Source organism: Sapajus apella, unplaced genomic scaffold (assembly GCF_009761245.1).
Source record: "Sapajus apella isolate SASKATOON/1434 unplaced genomic scaffold, GSC_monkey_1.0 scaffold53, whole genome shotgun sequence".
Lineage (NCBI taxonomy): Eukaryota > Metazoa > Chordata > Mammalia > Primates > Cebidae > Sapajus > Sapajus apella.
The window spans coordinates 6,090,668-6,117,204 of record NW_022436993.1 but is presented as its reverse complement, the minus strand read 5'-3'; the positions used below and the strand labels follow the sequence as shown (position 1 = coordinate 6,117,204).

General features: G+C 37.1%; 1 protein-coding gene across 4 annotated transcripts in view; it reads left to right on the top strand.

The window, feature by feature from the left end:
- The first annotated feature begins 368 nt into the window (after positions 1-368).
- SPAG6 (sperm associated antigen 6) overlaps positions 369-26,537 on the top strand; it is a 64,857-nt gene continuing 38,688 nt past the window's right edge. For 2 of the 4 annotated variants that reach the window (XM_032243893.1, XM_032243890.1), the window contains exons 1-4: positions 369-582; positions 672-767; positions 18,344-18,510; positions 22,549-22,732. In XM_032243893.1, coding sequence (XP_032099784.1) covers positions 558-582; positions 672-767; positions 18,344-18,510; positions 22,549-22,732 — 472 coding nt within the window. In that variant the 5' untranslated portion in view covers positions 369-557. Of the gene's footprint in view, positions 583-671; positions 768-13,908; positions 14,284-18,343; positions 18,511-22,548; positions 22,733-26,537 lie in introns of those variants that run through there. The other 2 variants (XM_032243892.1, XM_032243891.1) reach the window with 2 other exon arrangements.

The window sequence follows — 26,537 nt, the reverse complement described above, 5'->3', positions numbered from 1 at the left end:
AGTTGCTCTGACATTAATGTGTTCATCAGATTGTACAATGTCACGTGTGAGATTTTCAGGACCCTCGAAACTCGGGCAACTCCAGGGCTGCAGTTTACTCGTCTGGCCGCGCTTGAACCAGGATCCCTTTGCGCGTGGAGCTCTGCCGGCGCTCGGTCCCGACCCGCGCCGCAGTCAGGACACCACGGCGATCTCTTCGTAAAGAGCCCCGACCTCCAGGCGGTGCAGTTACACTCGACGGCGCGCGATGTCCCCGCGGCTCGGCGAGCCTGGCGCGCCGGGACCCCCTGCAGGCCGAGTCCAGGGGCTCGGGAGCCTTCGCACCGCTGCCCCGCGCTGGGCGCCGGGACACCGCGACCGTGACGTCACGCCCGGCACTGGCCGTTGCCGCGAGACGGCCGCGTTCCGGTTCCGGTCGGTTGCCCGGGAGACGCGGGTACACAGAGGAGCGGCTCCCGTCGGAGGCCGAGTGGTCGTCGCGGTCGTCCCCTCGGCGACTTGCAGGCCGAGTCGCTTCCTCGCAGAGCTTGAGGAGGGCGGACGGCGGCGGAGACACCATGAGTCAGAGGCAGGTTCTGCAAGGTAGGGCCGGTGCTGGCGGGTGCCCCGACGGGCTGGCTACGAGGTGAACTAGGCGCCGCGGGCCACTCCACCGACTCTCTCCCCCGCAGTGTTCGAGCAATACCAGAAGGCCCGGACCCAGTTCGTGCAGATGGTGGCGGAGCTGGCGACCAGACCCCAAAACATCGAGACGCTGCAGAACGCGGGTGAGTCCGCAGCTTGAATCCGCGTCGCCCCTTGTCACCAGCCTCGCCCCGCGCCGGACTCCCCGGCGCCTCGGCCCCGCTCCCCTGCCAGTGGAGCTCTTGGGGAGCCGCGGGGTGGGGACGGGAGTTCGCAAAAGTATCCATTCTTTTCAGCGGGTCTTTGGGGGTCAGGCCGAGAGGCTGAAGCTTCCAGATGGGTGTGGGAGGGGCACGGTGTTTCTATTTCCATCTTCATTGCACACAGGCAAGTGTCGGGTTGAAAGTCAAGGCCCTAGGAATTGCCTGGAAGTCATTTTACGTGAATGGGACTCCACCCTAATGAGACCCATTTTATCCAAGTGCCATTTTGCGTGTCACCCTGCCTTTGATCACCTTCGACTTCCTCACAGCAAAGGAATTCCAGTGGTTTACACGTGATTTCTAATCTTGCTTTAGTGTTAAAGGAATGATATGCTTGAATCTTTTCCAAGAAATTCAAAGTAGATAAAGACCAGACTTTTCGAAATCCTTGTGGCGCATTCATTCTACTCCTCAGTACCAACTCTTTCGGATGTGAGAAGGGAGAGAGGGAGAGAGATCTTCTTATCTCTTAACAGAAACTGGTAAGAGAAAGATGGTCCTTTTTTAAAATTATTATTATTTTGGGTGATTCTACCACCATCTAAACTGTAAGGTAGCATTGTATCACTACTGTGTCATGAGAAATCTTCAGTTTATAGGATGTGATCTTTAAAACTAATTTAACAAATAATTTAAAAAATTTAAGAACATTGACAGCAAGAATACATAGGTGTAATCATTTCTCTGGGTTTCTTTGAGGGGAACTACTACTGCACCTATGTGATATTTCTTTTTGTCACTAGGATTTTAGGCATTTGTTCCTTGTGTGTTTTTATTAGGGGGGAATGTATTTACAATAAAGTATTTTATAATCTTTTAAAAGCATTTTAGTTTTAGATAATTGTAGATTCACATGCATCTGTAAGGAATAAAACCGGGAGATCCTGTGTACCCTTTACTGAGTTTCCCCCAAGGTAACATCCTTCAAAACTATAGCCCAATATCACAGGGAGGATGTTGACATTGATAAAAATTCCTTGATCTTATTTAGGTTTCCTCATTTTAATTGTGTGTGTGTGTTTTGTCCTATAGAATTTTATTCTGTGTGTATCCACCACCAGCACAGTCAAGATACAGAACACTTTGATCATCTCAAGGATCCTCTCCGTTGCCCTTTTATAGCCACACACACCTTCTATCCCTAACTCTGGGCAACCACTAATCTATTCTCCATTTCTAAAAGTTTGCCATTCCAGAATTGATAATCCTTTGTTCTATAGTTGTTGTTTTATATGGATTAATTTTCTGTATTCTCTGTGTGTGTTTGTATATATGCACTCGTACTCCTCAAAGTACACAGAAAAATACTGGGCACACAGTATTAAATACACGCAGACTAAGATATTAGAACATGTTACATTTTAAAAGTGCATTTAAAAGTACATTTTAAAGTGTAAACTTTTAGGGTTTTTTCTTTCAGTCCCTCTCAATGGCCTTTGTAAGTGGACACTTACTACTTAACAAAGATTTACTTTCTGGACAATATGAATACAGCCAAACTAAAAATTTTGTAAAATGGGAAAATAATTGATATTATTTTTAAATTTTAATACTGAGATGTTAAACTGTATATAACCTTTAAGATGTGGAGATTCATGTTTTAGTGAGTAGTGGCAGGTTAGTTCCCTCCATAAGAGTGCAATGTAGAGTACACAATGGAATTTAATCCAAATCGACAGTATAAGTGGCTTAGATATAAGAGTCTACAATTGTTTTTTGGCTTAGGAAAGACTGGAATACGAAAGGAGTATGAATTTATGTTTTGAAATTCTGTGTACTTGACTAATATCTGGATAGCATGCTAAAATTTTTATTTTCCTGAGAAACTTCATTTTATATATTTCATGTTATCTAGATTCAATTCAGGCATTCCTTTAGCAATTTTAAATAGAGACACCATGAATATTTCAATATATTTATTCTTTTGATTAAAAAATAACCTGTAAGCTTTGTTATGAAAACTTTTCTGATTTTTTTTCTTTTTTAAGATGGAGTCTTGCTCTGTCACCAGGTTGGAGTGCAGTGGCGTGATCTCCTGTCACTGCAACCTCCGCCTCCTGGATTCAAGGGGTTCTCCTGCCTCAGCCTCCCAAGTAGTAGTTGAGACTACAGGTGTGCGCCACCACACCCAGCTGATTTTTGTATTTTTAATAGACACAGGGTTTCGCTATGTTGGCAAGGATGATCTTGATCTCTTGACCTCATGATCCACCCGACTCAGCCTCCCAAAGTGCTGGGATTACAGGCATGAGCCACCACACCCGGACACTTTTCTTTCTTAGTAGTCAATTAACCATTCAAATGATTTATTCTTTAAAAATGGTTACTATGGATTTAAAAGTGCTTTAGAATGAGCCTCAGTATGTGTATATCAATTACATATTATGATCAAACTTTTTTCAGTCAGATGCCTTCATTTTGGTAGCTTAAGATACCAGTGCGTTTTACTCCGGACTTTGACATACTGTCTACATATCTAGGAAGATTTTGTTTGTTTTCTCACTTTTCCATCCAATATGCTGTTTAAGTAAACATATATCTTGGATCATAGGTAACGTAAAAAATGTTTTCCATGTAGTCATCATGATCAAACCAATAATTACCTTGGTAAGAATTTTTGAATTCATTTTATGTGAAAGAAAAATTAAAGGTGAACATTGTCAGTGGAGTTTTAATTTCACTTTAAGTCTCTGATCTTTTTTGTTTTTGATATGCTAATAAGAGAATTTGCCTTAATAAATATGTCCAAAGTAATTACCAAAGCAGACAAAGTATGTTGCAAGACCTTTTCTTCAGAGTATTTGGAAAATAGTAAGTTTGATTTATTTCTTTTTTTGTTGGTTTCTTTTTTTTTTTGAGAGACAGAGTCTCAGTCTGTTGCCGAGACTGGAGTGCAGTGGTGCGATCTCCGCTCACTGCAACCTCCACCTCCCAGGCTCAAATGATTCTCTTGCCTCAGCCTCTCGAGTAGCTGGGATTACAGGCAGGCTAATATATATTAAAGACAGGGTTTCACCATGTTGGCCAGGCTGGTCTCGAACTCCTTACCTCAAATAATCAACCTGCCTCGGCCTCCCAAAGTGCTGGGATTGCAGGCATAAGCCACTGTGCCCAGCCAGTAAGTTTGATTTCTAATCAAAATTGTTACTGGAAAGAACTGTGTACAAAGCCTCTATAATCTTAAGTTGTTTTTTTCCCCTCGCTGAGGTTTTATTCCTTCTAAAAAGAACACATATGAACAACTAAAAGGTTTAATGTCTGTAATAAAATTTATGTACTCTTAAATTCTATATGTTTGAACCATTATCTCTTGCAGCTATTTAAAAACAAATTTTGATATTTTTCCCTCTCTGAATAATTAGTAACACATGACTATAACAATAGAGATAATACATTGTTACTTCTACCAATTGTAAAATTTCAGCAATTGGAGTGGTTTGTTAGTTATAAAATATAAGAAACATGTTTTGTGTCTTATTGGAATACCAGGCCACTTTTAGTTCGTTTAGGAGGTCTTTTGAAATACACTAATAAAAGCTCCAAGAAAATTACTTTTACACTTAGCTATATAAAATAAACATTTCCTGAACCAGCTAATTATATAAGTGGGGTAAAGTTTAAAATATTACTCAAAATTTTACTCAAAATTGTACATATTACAACCTATAGTAAAACAGCAAAACATAGCAAATCAGTAGTTATGCACATTTTCAGAAAAGTAGAAGTAAATGTTTGTATAACACTTTAAATGTGCATCTTTATGAAGCTCATTTTCAGATTGAGGCAATTTAATGGATTCAGAATTCAAGAAAATAAATATATTGTTGACATAAAGTAATTGTAGATTACATGTGTCTGGAGCAGGGTGAAAGCTCCAGATGAACTATCTAGCACCTCTTAATATGCTTTGAGAAGGAAAAGCCCTTAGTAAGCATTTATAATGTATTTAAAACATACCTTGATATGTACGTGTGCCATGATCCTCTTACAAACCTACTGTTTCAAAGATACTGAAAATGAAAAGAAAATTAACAAAGCAACTACAAAAAATGTAACCAATTCTTCTATTTAAATTTGATATATATATTTGGTATAAAAGGAGTCTTAGCAGTTCTGAATGTGAATAATAATTAAAGCACTGACTTCTTTTTAAAAGATAGGGATAGAAAGGTTTGTTACATATGCTTAAGTGGAAAGTATACCAGGAAGCTATACACATTCTGAATTTGTATGCACCAAACAATATGTTCTAAAAACAAAAGCTTAGTTAGAATTTTATTCTGTGTTCCAAACTGCTGTTCCTACATGGACATTGATCTGTTTGGTTAGGTAAGCATTGGTACGTAGTAGAAAGTAATAGACTCAAGGCTAGGCTCTCATGGTTTTCTTAGAAAAAATTAGGCAAGTAAAAAAAATCCAAGCTATGGATGAGCCTATAAGAAAGGTGAGGCTTACAAATAGCAAACTTTATAGGTTAAATTTTAATGTTACTGATTAAAGTTTTGATATTTTCAAAAGTTTTTGCAAAGTTATTTAGATATACTATAATTCTACTTAACATCTGAATGAGGTTTCAGGACCGTTGCACTTCTGCTTGGAATCTTTCCCTATATTTATTTGTCTAACTAATTTCTACTCAGCCTTTATGGCTGTGTTTTGGTGTTGGTTCCTTGAGATAATCTTGCCGGAGCCCTCACAGTAAATTAAATCTCTTGATTTATGCTACCCTTTCTCCTAGTATTTTTGTTTTCCCCACTAACCATGCATAAATTCCATGCATAGCATAATCAATGCTTAAATAGGATGAAGGAAGGAGTAATTGAATGAGGAAGAAGTTTTTTGAAGTAGTGATTTTCACATCCACAGGTTGGATAATTGTTCTCTTCCCAAAGTGAGTTAGTGCCTGAACTGGAAGTACTACATTTCTTAATACTGCCTCATTTTGTGCTCTTTCTACTTTAACTTCTAGGTGCTAGTAAACTATTTTATGTGGTTCTAGGGATTCCTAACAAACCTTGGTTTTAACTGTTAAACTAAGTGCTGTCTTTAGGTCTTTAGGACCAGTGGCTGTCCAATAATTGGGAAATTTGGTTGCTTTGGAAGTCTCCTTGAGGACTGTCATAGGAGTTTGAGTGGAGGCCAGACGCAGAGAGCTAACTTTAATTGATAAATTCCTGCAGCTTTGAGGGAGTGAGAGTAGTGTTTAGTGTTTAAGCTGGCCTCAGAACTCTGGAGGGCCTCTAGACTTCCTTGGGCTTCTAATTGGAGTCTTATCAAACCAGGAGCTCTTTAAAGGCGCCCAGAGGAAAGTTTTAATCCACTGGAAGTTGAGAACCAAGGTAGTCCTGCAGAGGGTTTTTGGGCTGAGATCCTGTCTGCATTAAGTATAGTCTAGAGGAGACTTTTACAGAGGCCTGGGCTGTCAGCTGCCTGGGTACAATACAGTGAAGCCGGAGGCACCTGATGTTTGTTGGTTGATTGATGTGAGTATATACTTAGCATTTCTTCCTTTTTAATCATGCTTTGTGTGAAGTACTTCTTGTTCACGGGGGCAGAACTTCAGAATTTCTATTGAGTGGTTGTACTGGCCGTAGGAGAAATTCAGGGCTACATCTTGAGGAAAAATTTGGCCTTGTCTTGTAGTGGGCAGAATGGCCTGTATGAATACAAGTCAGACCTCCCTAATTTTCATAGTGAGATCTTGATTTTCCCATGTACTCCATGCTTTCTATCATAAGGATGACTCCATTTAAAATTTATTGTTTATTCAGTTTCTCTTAAAAGTCTTGCTGAAAACAAGTGATATTGTGTATATCTAAAGAAAATTATCTCTATTCACTTTTCTAAATATTCTGTATTGTATTCCTACATCAAGTTAGAAACACTATTAAAGTATGTTCAGAGATATTAGTTTCCCATATAAATATCTTTGTAGACTTAGTTTAATAACATATTCCCCTTTTTTTAAAAAAAATGAAGGCTTATTTTTTAAAAATAGTTGCTTAGATTTTCCAGCAGCTGTAATTAATCTATCAGTGAAGGCATTTTCTATCTTGTTAAATTCTTAATATGAAGATATACTTGTATATTCAACAAATATTTACTAACTATTACATTGTAAGCTAGGTGCTAGATATGAAATTTCAGAAAAAAAATGTTCCTGTTTATTTTTATTTCACAAAGTGTTTTCCTTTTTACTTCTGCTGCCAGGAAACTCAGTGCGCTGTTCAGAACTCAGTTACAGCAGTTATGTATAACCTACATTTCTGATAAAATATCAGTTCTCCTCCCAACTGCATAGCAGAGGTGGGACTGTGTACGTATCTTTGTGTACATGTATTAATATTTTGGAGTAAACTATTTCTCCAAATATTTTGGAGTAAAATATTTTAGGGTAGTGAAGTGTGAATAAAATAAAATGTTAATTCTATCTAAAGATGGATTTTCAAACTGATTGCCTTCCATACATTTTCTCTTCACATGTTACCCATGAAAACTCTTGGCACAGATAATCCTGTTAGCACTGTCCTGTTTATTCTCTATGCTGCCCCATTCCTAATTTCAGTCTTCTGCAAACAGATGGATATGATTAGGTATTTACTATAAAAGAGAAAACATATTAATAAAAGAAGACAGGACTAATTCAAAATTGACAGCTCTCTAAAAAGACTTTCAAAATAAGAGTTTTATCGACGTGGGTATGGGGTGATTTTAGGTTTCTTCACAGTTTGAATGACTTACTTGAGTTCCTTAAAGCTTTGTGAATTTATGTTAGTAGTGCTATGCACATACCTGACTTATTGTACCTAAAAAGTAAACAACTATGAACACAATATAACCCATTTTGCTTTTATTTTAACTAAAATTTACCTGAAAAGAGAGAAAATTTCACATTTATTTTCACAACTGGTTTATTCATTACTCAGTTAACATTTATTGAGTGTCTAAGTGCCAGATGGATGTTTACATGCTGACCATACAAAAATAGGAGGCATATTCCCTGTGCCTAAATGGCTTGTTTGCTAATGGAGAGATATATAAATAAATTGTTGTTTATTCAAAGGGCATCTTACTCAAGATTTGGGAATGAGGGATATCGTTCAAGGGAGATATATCTAGGAGGAGGTATATAATCACATAGATACTGTGCTGAATTTCCTAGGAGTTAGCCAGATGGAATGGCATTCAGGTAGAGGAGACATTATGTATAAAGGCACAAAGGCAAGAGAAAAGGTGGCACAGATGGAAAAGGCCAATGTTTAGGTACAACTGGAGCTCAGGGTAATGGGGCAAGGAGAGGAGAGTCAGTCGTGGTTGGAGAAGAAAAGAAGCCTAATTATGAAGGACCTCATGTGAAGTTTGGATTTCTCCTGAAATTGATGGAAAGCCATTGAAGTGTTTTAATTGGAAGAATCATGGAATCCACTTTGTGTTTTAGAAAGGTAATTGTAGCCGTATTTGGAGAGTAGATAGGAAGGGGGTTAAATCAGGATCAGGGGACTGGTTGCTCATTTTTACTATAGCAGTCATGTTGGAGTAAGAAATGTTAAAGAGGTAACGTCTGCAGGACTGAGGGGCTTAGGAGTAGGGGTCGGGTCAGTGAGGTAAGAGATGAGTTCAAGATGACTCCTGGACATCTGGTTGCTTGGACACATTAGCACCATTCCTCCATAGAGAAAAAGGATGCAAAGAGCAGAGGGAAACGGTGATTTCACTCTTCAGCCGTTGAAGTGTGTCTGGGACATCCATGCGTTAGTGACTATGGTGATGTACAGTGCCAGGGCTCAGGAGAGAGATCTTAGCTAGAAAGAAAGACTTGGATAGTGGAACTAACATGTTCATTTGAAAACTATATTAAAAGTCCATTTTATATTTCTTTATGTAATTGTAAACATGTTAAGTTCCAGTCATTTTATCTAGAGTATAATGCAGATCCAACTTTGCATAGCTTTCATGCTCTATATTCTCACTCAGTTGAGAATCTCACAGACAGACGATGGTGGCTGGGACCTAATCAAAAGACAGCTGGCCAGGCGCAGTGGCTCACACCTGTCATCCCAGCACTTTGGGAGGCCAAGGTGGGTAGATTACCTGAGGTCAAGAGTTCAAGACTAGCCTGACCAACATAATGAAACCCCATCTCTACTAAAAATAGAAAAATTAGCTGGCAGTGGTGGCAGGTGCCTATAATCCCAGTGACACAGGAGGCTGAGGCAGGAGAATCCTGTGAACCCAGGAGGTGGAGGCTGTAGTGAGCCAGGATCGCGCCATTGCATTCCAGCCTGGGCAGCAGAGCGAAACTCCATCTCAGAAAAAAAAAGAAAAAGAAAAAAAAAGAGTCAGACAGTTGCACTGGAAAAATGAATGAAATTTTGGTTTCATACAGTAATAATGGAAGATAGTTATGATAATGCTAATGACAGAAATAATGTGAATTCAACAGATTATACCCTTTGGTATACATTTCAAACCTGGCACATAGGCCAGTATTTCTTGGCAAATGGGCTGTGATAGACAGCAGGGAGGAGAAACAGATGAGGTAGATGGGTTGAGGGTTACATGGGTTACTATTTGTAAATTTCTTAGAGAGGTGCCTGGCACGGGGGAAATACTATGTAAGTGTTTGCTAAATAAGTGAATGAATTTATGATGTACTGGTCCCCATCCCATCTTCCTCTCAGCCCTTTCCACTCAAAAGTGATATATCAGGTATGGTATTCCTTCACTCACAAACAACTGAATCAACACTGAATCACCAAACAAAACTCAGAAGATACTATAGCTAATGAGAATAAATTTCAAAGGAGAAAATAGATTATTCTGGCTCATAATAGTTTCTTGAATTACTTACTATTACAATTGAATTCTATGTAAAATGCCATTCTTCTGTGATTCATTCTGACCCTTTAAATAAATTATAAGACCTTTTTTGTGTTATAAGTGATAACACCCTAAATCACAATTGACTTTATGTCTGAAGAAATATTTCATAAAAACAAGGCAAATAGATATGTGATACCAAAATTTGTGATTTCTTAATCAATTGCAGGAACAATGGTCAGAGGTATATAATCAGTGGAGGCTGAAAGAAACCAAATCAAGGCCTGAAAATTCTTATTCTGAAAAAGACAGGGGAGGAACACAAATAATTTTAAGTAAAAAATGTCCAGTAAAGAAAATGAGAACATGTTATATAATTCATCAGTGTAGTGAAACTTGGTTCAGTAAAAATTGTGACATAAATATCATATAGAAATAACTATTTAAAAATCTGTTAGAATAAGGCTGTAAGTATATTTAGACTTACATTGTAACAGGAGAATATGTAATGGTTGTAGTAGTAAAATCGAAGTGGATGGTAGTGTCTAGGTCAATTACCACAAGTGTTGGGCTAGCTGTACATTGAGAACAAATTACAAATTACCTATTCTAGGTCACCTGAAGGATAGGAAAGAAGTTTAAAACATAAGCTCTGGCTTAGAGAGGTTTATTATTATTTTTATTTATTTATTTATTTATTCATTTTGAGATGGAGTCTTGCTCTGTCACCCAGGCTGAAGTGCAATGGTGCACTCTCAGCTCACCGCAAACTCCGCCTCCCAGGTTCAAGCAATTCTCCTGCCTCAGCTTCCCAAGTAGCTGGGATTACAGGTGTGCACCACCACGCCCAGCTAATTTTTGTATTTTTAAGTGGAGACCGGGTTTCACCAGGTTGGTCAGGCTGGTCTCGAACCCCTGACCTCGTGATCAGCTGCCTCAGCCTCCCAAAGTGCTGGGATTACAGGCATGAGCCACTGTGCCTTGCTGAGAGGTTTATTATTTTAATCAGGATATAAGACATTTATTCATGTAAACTAGAGAACCATATAACATGCTGTATCAAGGATGGCTGCTGTGCTGTGCTCTGCACAACTTCAGGGGTGCCATTTATATCATAATCTATGTGAATGGCATTCCTTGGATTTGTGCAGTGCGCAGCCTGCACAGCTGTGCATGGTGGACCTGGAATTATTCAAAGTTTTCATTTTTATTCATTTCCCTAAGAGTAAGTGGGGCAAACAGTAAAGCTCCTCAGTGGCTTTCCATTCCCCTTACAATAAAATCAGAAAATCTTAGTTTGGCCTGCAGCCAAATTTGATCTGGCCCTAAGTAAACTTCATAGCTTTTATCTCTTGCTACCTCACTCCTCCCATTTTGTTTCAAGCGGGCAAGCCAGTATTAATTTATTGAGTCTTCTTCAACAGTGGGCAAGCACCATACATCCTTTGACCAAACCAGGAACTTGGAAATATCACTGATTCCTTCCCAATAATCAGTTTGTCTTCTAAATATCTCCTTAGACCTTCCACTTTCACCTTCCCTTTTGCCATTACCATTCTCCAGGCTATCTTCATATTTGGCTTGGTAACTATGATAGTTTCCTAAGTGGTCTTTGATGTGTCTCATCTCGTCCCTTGTCATCCTTTTTCTCCACTGTAATCAGAGTGATCCTTCTTTACAAACTGTGATTTGGATCCTGTCACTGCACTAACATTACTGTTCAGATAAAGTTCAAAATACTTAAAACAGTGTGTTGGATACTTCAGGACTTTTGTCTCTATCTCTCAGCCTTCTTTCTCTGGCTTCCTGTCTCCTCTCTTGCATTATAGTCACACTGCATTCGGTTTTATCAACATATCAAACTCTTTTTGCTCTGTTTATACAGTTCCTTCTGATTGCGAAACTTTTTGATCCTTCCTTTCTCCACCCTCTCCAAGTTTTTCAGCAGGCAGGCAAAGTCTGCCTGAGAGCCTTCAGCTCTTAACTTCAAGGTCACTTTCCCCTGTGTTGCTTCCCCATGTCCACACAAGCCTGGGTTAGATGCTCTGGTGTATGTTGGCAGAGCTCTCTCTACTTCTCCTATTGTGGCGTACATCATAATATTTTGCGATTATCTGTCACAACCCCTTTAGAAGTTCCTTGAGGTCAAGGACAATTGTGTTTTTAATACTGTGTATATTCTTGATATGTGTATCCTTTAATACTGTGTATATTCTTGGAATGAATTATTCATTCAAGAGTAATTAAAAAATAGTAAAAAAAAAAAGCCTCAATATGTGGGGCCATTGAATCTTTAATAGTTCATTACAATGGATCCTATTAATTAATGAGTCATTCACTAATAATAATAAAGTTATGTTGATGAAACTAATACATTTAGGGAACTGATTTCTTTGGCATTTTTATTTATCAGGCACTTGATGGTGTTTATTTTGTTCTAATCTTCTAGCACTGTAGAAATTTTATCTAATTCTCACAATAACTTTATCAGTAGTACTAGAATTTGAGGGAACTGAGCCACAGAGATGTTAAGTAGTCTTGCCAAGGTCCCTCAGCTAGGAAGTAACAGAGTCCAGATTTGAACCCAATTAGTTTTCCTCTAGATTCATGCTTTTAACTACCTTACTCTGTTGCCTCTCAACATGGGCAATCACATAACCTTCCTTTTGTTTGTAAAGCATGAAGTTTCTATTATATTCTTTCTCATTGGATCCCAGAAAGAATGTCCGAGTCAGATGGTAATATTGACAGTGAAAGGTGAATCTTTTACTCTGTAATTGGTTAATTTGTGTAAAAATCACTTCTTCTAAAACTTGAATGAACTATGCTAGCAGTAAGTGGTTACATAGAATGTAGCTTTAGATTAAAATGAAGCATATTGTTGGAATTTAAATTTTTAAAGCTTTGTAAAATGTATAGTAACAAATATTTAACATATTTTATTATAAGTTTATGAATGAGTTTTTTTGATATGGAGTCTCATTCACTCTGTTACCCAGGCTGGAATGCTGTGGCACCCTCTGCGCTCACTGTAACCTCTACCTCCCAGGTTCAAGTGATTCTCCTGCCTCAGCCTCCCAGGTAGCTGGGATTATAGGCATGCACTACCATACCTGGTTAATTTCTGTATTTTTAGTAGAGACAGGTTTCCCCATGTTGACAAGGCTGGTCTTGAACTCCTGAGCTCAAGTGATCTGCCTGCCTCTCGGCTTCCCAAAGTGCTGAGATTGCAGTGTGAGCCACTGCATCCAGCTGGGTATAGAGTTTCTGTTAGGGGTAATGAAAAAGTTCTGGACATGGATAGTGGTAGTGGTTGTATGACACTGTAAACAGTACAGTGCCCTTAATTGTACACTTAAAATAGTTTAAATGATAAACTTCGTTATGTATATTTTGCCATGATAAAAAAAAATTAACAAAGCAGGTTAGAGGTAACCAGGGCAACCAGATAACTTTACTATGACTTAGGTGGACTGAAGACCCAGTTTGCAGATACTGTTACTAGTTCTTTTTTTTTTTAATTTAACTTTTATTTTGAGTTCAGGGGTACATGTGCCAGTTTGTTACTTAGGTAAACTTGTTGGGGGGGGTGCTGATACTTGTTTTTAAAGGAACAAAGTTGCAACATTAAATGTTTTTGTAAAACAGCAGACTGAGGTAATATGTATATAAATTATATGCTTGTAATATAAGAATGGATGAGGTTTTTTTTCTGTCATTGGAAAAATTAGACATTTTCTTCCCAGTGATTTCTATATGTCACTGGCATGCAAAATAAAATAATTTGGCCTGCATTGTGTTACAACAAATTAAATGAGAGTTGTGATGGTTTTGAGGGTGTTTTATAAGCTCCTTCACTAGACTATGAGTTTCTTGATAGTAGGTGCTCCCTTCAGTCATATATGTATTCCTATTGCTTGCTGCATGGTTAGCCCTGATATATTTTTTGAATGAATGACTGGAAAGGATCAGTGAGGCTATTTTTTTTTTAATTTTTATTTTTGATGGCTTCTTGTTTCTGTTTTTATTTTTTTCATAACTGGATTGCAATGTAGGAATTAAAAGGAGTGTTTTCAGGGTAGGTATGGTGGCTCACACCTGTAATCCCAATACTTTGGGAGCCTAGGAGTTCAAGACCATCGTGGGCAACATGGCAAAACCATGTAAAAAAAATAAAATTAAAATTAAAAAGTAATGTTTCCAGTATGGCACTAGAATAAGAAAAATAGACAAGGAACTCAAAGCTATAAATTGTGTATATGGAAGCATTGTAAAGATTTGTCTTTAAGTTAAATTTCAAAAATATATTCACACCATCTCATCAGTTTTTATAGAGCAGACAATTGTTTTATAGATAATCGAGTTTAATATGTGAATTGTTAATTTTAGTACTGGATATAAGATTACATACTATATGTTGGGTTCTTCAACTGAGCCCCAGTGATGTCATTTGCTCCTTACTAGAGGCCTTATTTATCAGATATTGTGGCAACTATTCGGATTGCTTTTATTTGTGAACTCTAAATTTTAATGCATTCACTCACTGTGGATCTCTGGATACCTAATGGACAGGCAGGTAAGAAAAATTTCTCCCTTCCCTCCCCTCCGTTTCCTCCCCCTCCCCTCCCCTGTAATTTTAAGAGAAACTTGCAGTTAGAAAAGTAAAGTCTCCATGTTTAATATGTGTCAGAGGTAAAAACATGTCTTTTTAGAGGAAGAGAAACACATGGGGACTGATAATTATGAAGCACTAAGAGGCAATTTGAGGACTAGAAATTTGGGGTGCTATTTTTGAGAATTTATTTTCTTCTCCAGTAAAAATGACCTTATTGAAGGTCATTCATCGAATAAGTTTATTCCAACAGATATTTCACATGGACACTTTAGCTTTTATTTATATAAATTTGTAGATTAAAAAATTTTTCAAAATTCTCATTGTGCTACTGTCTAAACTAAACAATATAGGAAAATCATGACAGACCAAAAGAATTTCACATATAAGCCTAACTTTGACCTTGGATTTAGAAATAGAAGGAAGAGAAATATGAGTCATTTCATTGGCCTTATATTAATATTTAATTTAGCCTGATGCAGTAGAAACACAGAGAAAATATATAAAAAAGAGAATTCCAGCCAGGCACAGTGACTCATGCCTGTAATCATAGCGCTTTGAGAGGTAAGATGGCTAGATCACTTGAGCTCAGGAGTTTGAAACCAGCCTGGCCAACATGGGGAAACCCTGTCTCTACTAAAAATGCAAAAATTGGCCAGGTGTGGTGGTGCATGCCTATGTAATCTCAGCTACTTAAAAGGCTGAGGCAGAAGAATCACTGGAACCTGGAAGGCAGAGATTGCAGTGGGCCAGGATGGTACCACTACACTCCAGCCTGGGTGATAGAGTGAGTAAGACTCTGCTTCAAAAGAAAAAAAAATATTCCCTTGGGTATATGGAATAGTTACTACCTTTTTGGGTGGGCAACATATTTTACTTCTAAATTATAAACTAAATTTTTTTTTAAAACTGGGATATTTGTGGCAATTAAATACTATAATAAACACTTATAATTAAATATTAGAATGCCAGGTAAATTAATTCATTCTTAAATCCTTAATCTGTGTTCAATGTTCTTTAGATTTAATTCAAAATATAATTCAATATGAAGAATTTCAAAATATGATAAATTGCTGCCTTTACGTAAATCTATCAAGTGAGCAAATACACACACCCACATATACTCCTTCAAAAAACAAAACAAAAACCCAGAATAATCAAGAAAAAATAACATGAAACTTAATTGTGATTTTTTTTTTTTTTTTTGAGACAGGGTCTCACTCTATCGCCCAGGCTGGAGTACAGTGCAACCTCTGCCCCCCGAGTTCAAGCAATACTCCTGCCTCAGCCTCCCAAGTAGCTGGGATTACAGGTGCCTGCCACCATGGCCTGCTAATTTTTGTATTTTTAGTAGAGATGGGATTTCACCATGTTGGCCAGGCTGGTCTTGAATTTCTGAACTCATGATCCACCCGCCTTGGCCTCCCAAAGTGCTGGGATTACAGGTGTGAGCCACCGCATCCAGCCAATTGTGATACTTTAAAACTATTCCAAAAAAAAAAAAAAAATTCTAAGCTTACTTTTTTGGCCTTGTTAATGCACTTATTATGAAACTTTAAATATGTGTTAACAGGTTTAGCTTTCCTTTTTTAGAGTATGGACTTACTTTAATTAAAATAGTGCATATTCATTATAAAAAATATGAAGTAAGTGCCCATGACATAGTGGCCCATGCCTGTAATTTCAGCACTGTGGGGGGCCAAGATGGGAGGATCTCTTGAGCCCAGGAGTTTGAGACTCATCTGGGCAACATAGTGAGACCCCTATCTCTACAAAAAATAAAAAATTAGGCAGGTGCGATGCACCCAGTTATTTGTGAGGCTGGGTGGGAGGATTGCATGAACCTTAGAGGTTGAGGCTGTCGTGAGCCATGATTGCACCACTGCACTTCAGCCTAGGCAACAGAGGAAAACTCTGTCTCAGAATAAAAAATCAAAAAATAAAAACATGTAATGCTCAACAACAATGACAACACAACGTCAGTCCAATTTAAAAATGGGCACAGGGCTTGACCTGACCTTTCTCCAAAGAAGATGTACAAATGGCCAATGAGCACATAAAATGTTCAACATTATTAGTGCTATGGAAATGCAAATCAAAATCACTGTGAGATACCACCTCAATCCACATTAGGATGGCTGTTATTTTTTTTTAATGGAAAATTACAAGTGTTGGTGAGGATGTGGGAGAATTGGAACCCTTGTACTTTACTGATGGTAATGTAAACTGACTCAGCTGCTGTGGAAAACAGTTTGCCGGTTCTTAGTGGTGATGGTCACACAACATTGTGGATTTACTTAACTCCACTGAACTATAAACTTAAACATGGTTAAAATGGTATATTGTATTTGTATCTTACCCAGTAAAAAACCAACAACAACAATGAATCAAGTAATAAAGCAAACTACAAAGAGATGGACAATTGTTTTAAATCCATCTTGCCTGAAATAACCTGTGTTAATATTGAGTAGTCATGCTAATATTGTATTCTGTGCTTTAAACACAGAATTATCTGTGAGATATTTCAGAAATTATCTCTGTCAAACAGTATAGATAATAATATATAAGCAACACCCATGAACACTGGATTTATTGAACATGAGCTATGACCCAAGTATGGGCAGGGGTTCTGTGTGCCTGCAGAGCTAACCAGCCTTCGTAGGATTCACACCTGCAACTGTAATAGATGATCTAACCTAGCCAACTTAGGCACAAAACTAATGACTAAGTAAAACTGGAAACTAGGAAAATCCACAGGCCACATCTTTAAATGTGTCTGTGATAAGCATCATTGCTCTCTGCTTATGTTATTTGCTAGTACTCTTATTTTGGTCTAATCCTAAGTGTTAGTGTAATGACTTCTTGGCTTTTGGCTAAGATCAAGTGTTTAGGTGTTACTGTAAATGTTTTCTTTTTGTTCTATTTCAAATGTTTCTGCATATAATACTATAAAAGAATATTGGCAATATTTGCTTTTATGTGTAACTGGGATATGTTTTTAAAGAAAAGAGCTAATGATATTTAATTGAATAGACTGGTGTAAATTAAAGTGTAGAAAGTCAAGAGGTACTTTGTTATAGTTTGAATTCTGTCACTACCTTTCTTATAATCTTAGACTAAAACAGCATCATTAAAACAGAAATAGCAGTTGACTCTTTTGCAGATTTTATAGTAAGGCAAAGTTAATAGAAAGAGTTGGAATTTCCAGTAAAATGACTACAAGGCAATTATTACTGTTTTCTCTCTTCCCATCTTCTCAGTTTTCAATATATATTATTTAACAGTTATCAGTAAAAAAGTCTAAATTATAACCCTGCTTCACCATTCATTTGTTGTGTAACAACTTTTCTCAGTCTCAATTTTCTTGTCTATAAAATAGATGTAATAGTAGGGCCTGCTTCATAGTTTTGTTATAAAAGTTAAATGAATTATTATGGAAAAAAGTTTTTAGGACAGTGCTTGCATATAATAAGTGCTTGATAAATATGAGCTACTTTTACTATTGTTGCTATCGTGGTGATGATGATGATATACCTACTATACATTCAACCCTAGGATGAATATGATGAGAACCAGTAATATATGTCCTTATCTCCAAGAAATTTATTTGGATATAATATGTAGGTGAGGCCCTGAAATGAGACTTGAAAGTTAAGATTTGCAAAGTCTGGGGGGAAGCCCTATCTTTTTTGTGTTAGACATCATAGCATACTCTACAACCTTTCTCTGCATGCCTCATGACAAGCCTATCAGGTCACATAGACAGTACTTGATGAATCAGGTATTTTTACCTAAATCCAAAGTCTTTCTTATTTCCATGCTGTACTGAATGTTTAATAGTGATAGCTTGTATTATTCTGTGTCTTGGTCAGGTAGGTACTTCTAAATTTCCTATTAGTTTTTAGTGAATAGATTTGTTTTCACTGACTTTTTTCCCTTTAATTTTACTGTCTGCATATATGCCAAATTGCATTTTTGCTTTTTAATTTAAATTCTGCTGATTTCTGATCTTTCATAATTTAAGGTGTAATGTCTTTGCTGAGGCCTCTTCTTCTGGATGTGGTCCCAACAATTCAGCAGACTGCTGCTTTGGCTCTTGGGAGATTGGCCAATTATAATGACGACCTCGCAGAAGCTGTTGTGAAGGGTGACATTCTTCCACAGCTTGTTTATTCACTGGCAGAACAGAATGTAAGAATTTTAAAAAACTAGTTATATGTTTTTTTGTTTTAAATTTTTAAAAATGTGACAGTTTGGATACAGTTTGCAAGCCTGTAGGCATCAGAATTATTAGGGGATTAACACAATCTTTAATTCTCTGAGCTGCATGCAATAGTATTTTTAGGGTATTTTGCATTGGTGCTGATAACCACCATTTTTCTTTTATTGATAATATAAGGAGAAAATATATTTTTAGGAGAAATTATATATAAAGCAGCATTTCTGTATATGGGAGTTTTAAACAGAGCTATCAGATCTGTCTTAGGGAAGCATATGGACCCTAGACAAATTGTTGATTTCAGCAATCCTTATATGCTGGTGAAACCAAGTTAAGGGAAATAGTGAGAGACACCCTTGAAGCAAGGGGTAGAGAAGCAACCAAAAAGAAGAAAAGAATACATGTGTGTAATGGAAGGTTTGATACATGGTTTTTACCAAGCTAAAGGAATGTCAACTCTGTTAAGCACTGTCTAAAGTTGCCCTATTTCCCCCGTTATCATGTACCACTTTTATTTCTATACAGTGCCAGCTATTTGGTTTCTACAATAGTTAAGGATCACCTGTAGGTAGGTTTTGGGCTGTTCATTCTATTCTGTTAGTTTATTATGACCTAGGGACACAGCTTTCTTGACATATTTTTGGGATTAAATCCGTATTTGTGTAACAAAAAGACAAGACAATTAATCCTAGCACTTTGGGAGGCTGAGGTGGGCAGATTGCCTGATCTCAGGATTTCAAGACCAGCCTGAGAAACACAGTGAAACCCTGTCTCTACTAAAATAATAAAAAATAGAAAAATGAGCTGGATGTGGCAGTGTGTGCCTGTAGTCCCAGTTACTTGGGAAGCTGAGGCAGGAGAATTGCTTGAACACAGGAGGCAGAGGTTGCAGTGAGCCCAGATTGCACCACTGCACTCCAGCCTGGGCAATAGAGCAAGACTGCATCTCAAAAAAAAAAAAAAAACAAAGAAAAAGAAAAATGGGCAAAGGACTTTAATAGACATTTCTCCAAAGAATGTATACAAATGGCCAAGAAATATAAGAAAAGATGCTCAACAGCATTAGTCATTAAGAAATGCAAAACCACAACAAGGTATCACTTATTACCTTTTCGAGTGGCCATAATGAAAAATAAAAAGGAAATAATAAGTCTTGGTGAGGACATGGAGAAATCTGAATTTTCATGCATTGCTGGTAAGAATGTAAAATGGTGGCAACCACTGTGAGAACACTTTGGCAGGTCTGTAATCAGTAAAACAGTTGTTACCATGTGACTCAGCAGTTCTTTTCCTAGTTCTATATCCAAAAGAATTGAAAACAGATGCTCCAGCAAAGCCTGCACACAAATGTTCATAGCAGCAGCATCCACAATAGCCAAAAGGTAAAAGCAACCTAAGTCCATCAATAGATGAATGGGTGAGCAAAATGCTGTATATCCATACAATGGACTATTAGTCATAAAAGTAATAAAATATTGAGAAAAATGCTACATCATGGATGACCCATAAAAACGTTATGCTAAGTGCAAGAAGCCAGACACAAAAGGCCACAGAATGTATGGTTCAATTTATAGGAACTGTCCAGAATATGCAAATCCATAGAGACAGAAGCAGATTAGTAGTTGCCAGGGGCTGGAGGGAAGGGAATGAGAAGTGACTGCTTTATTTGTAAGGAGTTTCTTGTTGGGGTGATGATAATGGTCCAGAACTAGGCAGTGGTGGTAGTTGCACAACATTGTGAATGCACTAAATCCACTAAATTGTATACTTTAAAACGGTTAAAATGGTAAATTTTATGTTATGTATATTTTGCCGGAATAAAAATAAATCCTAATGGTACAGAAATTTGCCCTATGTTTATAGACGAGAGTCATTTTTTTGATGGAGATTCGCCCTTGTTGCCCAAGCTGGAGTGCAATGGTACGATCTCAGCTCACTGCAACCTCTCCCTCCCGGGTTCAAGTGATTCTCCTGCTTCAGCCTTGCAAGTAGCTGGGATTACAGATGCGCACCACCATGCCTGGCTAATTTTTTGTATTTTTAGTAGAAACAGGCTCACCACATTAGCTAGGCTGGTCTTGAACTCCTGACCTCAGGTGATCTGCCCACCTCGGCCTCCCAAAGTGCTGGGATTATAGGTGTTAGCCCCCGCAGCTGGCCTACAGAGTCATTTACTAATGCCTGTTACAGCTGTACAAGGTGTCACAGAAATTGTATTTTTCTTGTAGATATTCCTTCTATCACCAAATACTGTTGGACTTTCTTCTTCTTGGACTTTAGCTCTTTCTTTTGAGAGCAATGTCTGTATCCTGGTATCCCACATAGAAGATTTTCAGTAGAAGTTTCTAAGTTGAATGAATGTTAATTAGTTGTAGAGAGACAGAAAAGCACCAGCGCAGAAAAGTGAGGAGGCAGTGAAAACATGAGGCCTTTGTACAAGCTTCTGTCTCCCTCACCTACCAGCCTTTAAGTCATTTCTCACAGAAGATTTAATCTCCTCTTTATGAGGTACAAAGTCCTGTGGTTTTCCTTTTTTTAAAAAAGGATTTCTTTTGGTCTGGAATGGGAGAAGAAGAGTGTTAGGAATTTGGGGGAAGTGAAAATTAGGAGAAAGAGGGAATGAGATCAGAAAGTGTGAGTTATAGGCACTGTAGTTAATAGTGACTGTTGATGCCCATAAATGGTCTGTAAATTTGACAATTCTGCTGTATAAAAAGTCAAATTAGCTAAGGTAATGAAAATAAATGTATCACCATTTTTCCCCCACAATTGTAAGAAAATGATCTATGGAAACCTACTGCAAAACTCTATACTAATTTTTACAGTAAATTAGTAGAAATTTAGTTACTTATATAATTTAAGAAACTAAAGAAAATGTGTCAAAAACTCAGTACTAACACAGCATATTTCTTATATTAGCAACATATACCAAGTTTTAGGATATACTATGTTTAATATATACTTGATGTGCTTTTTTCTCCTGTAATTTTCATTGTATCAATATTATAGTCTAAGTGAATAGAATGTTTTCAAATTAAATGTTGTAGTCAACTAATCACTTTTTAGTAGTCACTGTGAAGAAATAGAAACTTAGAATTTAAAATAGGGGATTAATTGGGTTTTATTAATAACAGAAAGAGGAGACCATCACTGTGTCATTATGCTGACCATAAAACCACAGTATCACAGCCACATATTTCCTATACATTTAATGTTTTTAGTGATGTGAAGAGAAACATGTTAGTCTTGTGTTTCACTTTCATTTACTCATTCCTTAGTCAGATAAAATGTATCTATAGGAAATAAAAATATGAAGTAGTATTCAAAATTTACAAAATGATAAGTAATATGCTTTTATCTTTTAAAAAAGCATTTCTAGAGAAAATAAATAACTTATATCTCATTGTTTGGCGGATTTATTTACCAGGAAAGTTTTTAAATGTGTCGTTAATGTTTTGCCTTTATGTGTATTTGATGATTGGTAAGCATATCTTGGAACATGGTTGTTATTTCAGAATAACTTGGGACGCCGGAAAGATTAGTTGAGGTCATGAAAGGCTTACCACACTCAAAGACTCAGGGCAAGTAAAGGAAATGAATTAGTCAGTTGGCAGTGAACTTAGTTGTACATGCTAACAATCCAAGAGTTCCCAAGGGTCAAACAATACATTTTGGTATAATGCAAATACATAAAATCTCATTATTTTATGAATTTGTGGAAGATATCTTTATAATTTATTTTACACAATTTCCAAATGCATGCTTCACGGTAAAACATTTGAAATACAATGTAAAACCTACCTTGTTTTCAGTTTAGTTACTGAACAGAAGCAATGAGGGAACATCAAATAATCAAAAATTATTTTGTACGATGATTTTCATCTTTTATATTCAAAAGCTGTTGAGCTTCATTTATATTAATGTTATTTTATGTTAGTTTTGGTCTATTTTAGATTTTGGTTATCTAAGTGCTCAATTGATTTTGGGTTTTGTCTATTTGGCCCTTGTAGCGCTTCTACAAGAAAGCAGCTGCCTTTGTGTTACGAGCAGTTGGTAAACATTCTCCCCAGCTAGCTCAGGCAATAGTTGATTGTGGAGCACTGGATACACTGGTCATATGCTTGGAAGATTTTGACCCTGGAGTCAAGGAGGCTGCAGCCTGGGCACTTGGGTATATTGCAAGACATAATGCAGGTAATGGAGCATATTTTAAAATAGGATTATTAGAATTTAGATTTATTAGGTAAATCCAGTTTTGCTTAGTAAAACATAGATGGTGTTTTAATGATGTTTCTGTATGTGATGAGAGGTACGTTTTGAATGATGGTCAGGTTGTTTGGATTACATATTCACAAAAAAACCCTTACAAATTGACAGCTCAGAGGGGTCATCAAGAAGGGACCTGGGCCTCTTGTGGGAAATTTTGTTGACATGCCCAATTGGTAAAAAGCACATGAGGAACAGAATTTTCCCCATCACATTACAGAAATTGCTTATGAACAAATAACATAAGAAAAAAATACAGTTTTAAAATAAACATATGTAAAAATGATCAACTTTGCCAGTAATCAACAAGCTGCATATTAAAACATCAGTGAAGATCTTTTAAACCTGTTATTTAAGTGGGAGATGGTGGTGGAAGAGTAAAGCAGCAATATAGCCGCGTGATTAAGAGCACCATGGCATTAGACAGGTTCTGCGTTTAGTTTAGATACTACCATTTAGTTGCTGTGTGACCTTGGACATGGCTTATAAACTTTGTGAACCTTAGCTTCCTCATTTATGGAAGAGGATGACTAATAGTGGTTACATCAGAGATTTGTTGTGAGGATGATGACATGGTACATGTAAAGCACTCAGATCAGTGCTTGTCATATGGAAATACTCAGTAAATGTAACATGTTAGTATTAATACTGAAGGTTAGCAAGGACAATATGACATGTGCACATCGGTGGAGGAACAACAAATTTTATAAACTTGTGGAAAGCAGTTTAACAAAACTCTTAAAGTCATGAAAGAGATCATGCTTACCCTAAAAAAGCCTGCTTAGAGAATTCATCCTGAGGAAAGAATTCCGCTAGATGGAAAAGCTATAGACGTGAAAATGTTATTATGGCATGATTTGTAAACACCTCAAATATTTGACAGAAATTTAGTGGCTAAATTATGGAACTTAATGAAATCTCAGAAAAAAATTTAAAAGGTAATTATGAACTATACATGGTAACATGGAAAAGTGATTGTAATGTTAAAAAAGATATACAATTGTGTATTAGAATTATAATAATGTAAAAATTAATTTTTATGTGGATAGAATTACAAAGGAATCATGTTTATAATTCTAAGATGGTAAAATTAAGAATTTTTTTCTTCATATTCCAGATTTTCAGTGTATGTCTATGTCTGAAATACTAGCTGCTGTATCTTGAGTAATTACTATGTGCCTGGCTGTGTGCTATGTGGTTTACACACATTATCTCATTTTGACTGCAGCTACCCTTGGGTGGGTATTACTCTCCCTTTTAAATGGAGAAATAAAGTAGAATTTAGAAAGGATATCCACAATTATATTAATAATGGAACTGGAATTTGAGTCTCTCTCACCCCAAAGCCCATGTTAACTACTATACCATATAGCTTCACTAAATACTTCCTGAAACAGTATTGAAGAAAAACTTCAAAACAGAAACAGGAAGAGGCTCTCCTATGGTTATATTTAATTTGGTTCTTAAAATGGTGACATTATTACGGACAAAATAGAAATAAAACAGTATAAAGGAAAGTTGAGAAAGACAACTGTTGTCATGTTTAGAATGATTCAGAATTAAATTCCAAATTATTAAATTTTTTTCTTAAATCTAGATTTTGTTTTCCCAAATAGGTTCACCTTAAGACTATTGTTCAGTACATGTCGATTGAGAAAACTACAGCAGGGTTTTACTTCGAAAGCTGGTTATCATGGGAAACTACATGAGTATATTTAGCAAGTTTTTTTTATGTCAGAGGGACATATTACAGATTGCAACATGAGTGTTGGAAAAGAGCTTTGAGGGACAACTGTATAGATACCCTCTCAGGCAGGTGCCCCATAGGTAACGTTTCCATCCCTTCGTTTTGCTTAGTCTGGGGCAAAATCATTATAATTCATAAATAGGATCTGTCTTAGGGGTCCCATTCTAATTTCTTGCTATAGTCTGGCTCCCACATGGAATTTCCATTATAATTTCAATATTTCACAGTAGTTAGGGGCCTGGGACACAGAAGCTTCCAGAAGAGATTATTGCATAGATTTCTCAGGAAAGGCAGTTGTTATCTAGTAAACAATAAAAGTCACCACTCACATCCATATCAATGAAAATGGAGGATTTGCCTTCAAATAACCTGATTTCTTAGTGATTTTCTAAAAGCAAAAGATATTAAGATTAATGAGTATTAGTGGAAAAATGTTTGGTTAGATAGTTTAAGAAACATAAATCTTAAATGGAGATACAAAAGAAATAATGTGTAACTTCAAGGGCAATAGAAGGAAAAAGTTTTGACCGCAGGAAACAAAATTAAAGTTAAAATAGGCATATGGAGAAGCCAATTGGTGTTACCTGAATTTTCCTTATTTGAAAAATACAACTTCTAAAACTTATTTCTATGTACAGATTTTGAAGCATTTTACAACCAAAGGGAGCTTGGGGCTGACAATCAGAAATGGTAGTTTTTCCCCCCAAAAATTGTATCATTAAATTTTTATGATTGAATCACCAGTTATTGAATACACATGGCAATGTTTACCTCTGACTTTGCAGATAAATAAGTTATTTTTTTCTAGTTTTTCCTGCTCCTTAGTGACAGCTGAGGTAGAATTCTCAGACTGGCTTTCTATCTTCTTCCTTCTTGCAACCCTTTCCCACTTTGCAGAATTCTTCTTTTGTTTCCTCATTCACATAACATTTTTTAGCCTGTTGTTATATTCTCTTTTATTATTAGCTATTGTTGTTAATCTCTTACCATGCCCAATTTATAAATCAAACTTTAAAAAGTTTGTATAAACTTTTGTTACATAGATATACTGTATAGTTATTCTATTAACATATTTGTTTACTCAACCAATATGAAATCTGTCACCATTTCCAAGGAATAGTCTTGGTTTTGGAAAGGGGCCCTGGGGAGCCTGTGCCAGCTGGAAGTGTGAGTTGCAAGGTAGGAGGGATGGTGGAATTCCCCAGCCACCGGGATTCCTCAGCTGATGGCTCAGCCGCTGGGAGGTGGGCAAGGGTGGCCGCTGCAGGAGGCTCCAGGCCCTCCTCCCCTGGTCCCTAGCGGCCCCCCTCAGGCCTTGTGACTGAAGTCCTGCGGCTCTGTGGAGGGTGTTTCCAACGAATGACCTTCTGTGGAGAGAGTGGCCACAGTGAGAACACTTGGGACTGAGGTGAGAGCAGCAGCCCGGCTGCAAGTGTGCAGAAGGAGTTATCCAGGTGTTTTGTGTGAATGGTCTTCCACATTTGTGCTCAACAATGAGTTTTAAGTGTTTATTTTGGGACCTTTAGCTTAAAAAAAAAAAGGTGTTTCTTGGTAGTAAACTTTGGCTTTTCTCAAACCTGGCAAAGAGGAATTAGACATTTGATTAGACATTCTACAACTTTTAAATTACTGATATAATTGTCACAGAGATGAGGAGACTGAAGTAGAGAGTTTAAAGGATTTATTCTGGTAATACAACAATTTATGATGCAACTGTTTGGCAACAGCTCAACACTTTCAGAGATTCTTGCATTTTACACTGTGAGAAAGGAGCGTGTACAAGATCTATCATTCTTTTTTTTAGCTCCTTGTAATAAAATGTACTTGAGCCATTTATGTCTGTGTTCCCATTTCTTTCTAACTATATAAAGTAAAATAAATTGATTAAGACCTCACATGTGGGACTTTATAATCTAAAGGCAGAAAAATTAATACAGTAGAGCATGAAGGTCATCTAGACAAACATTGACACAATGTACAATACTG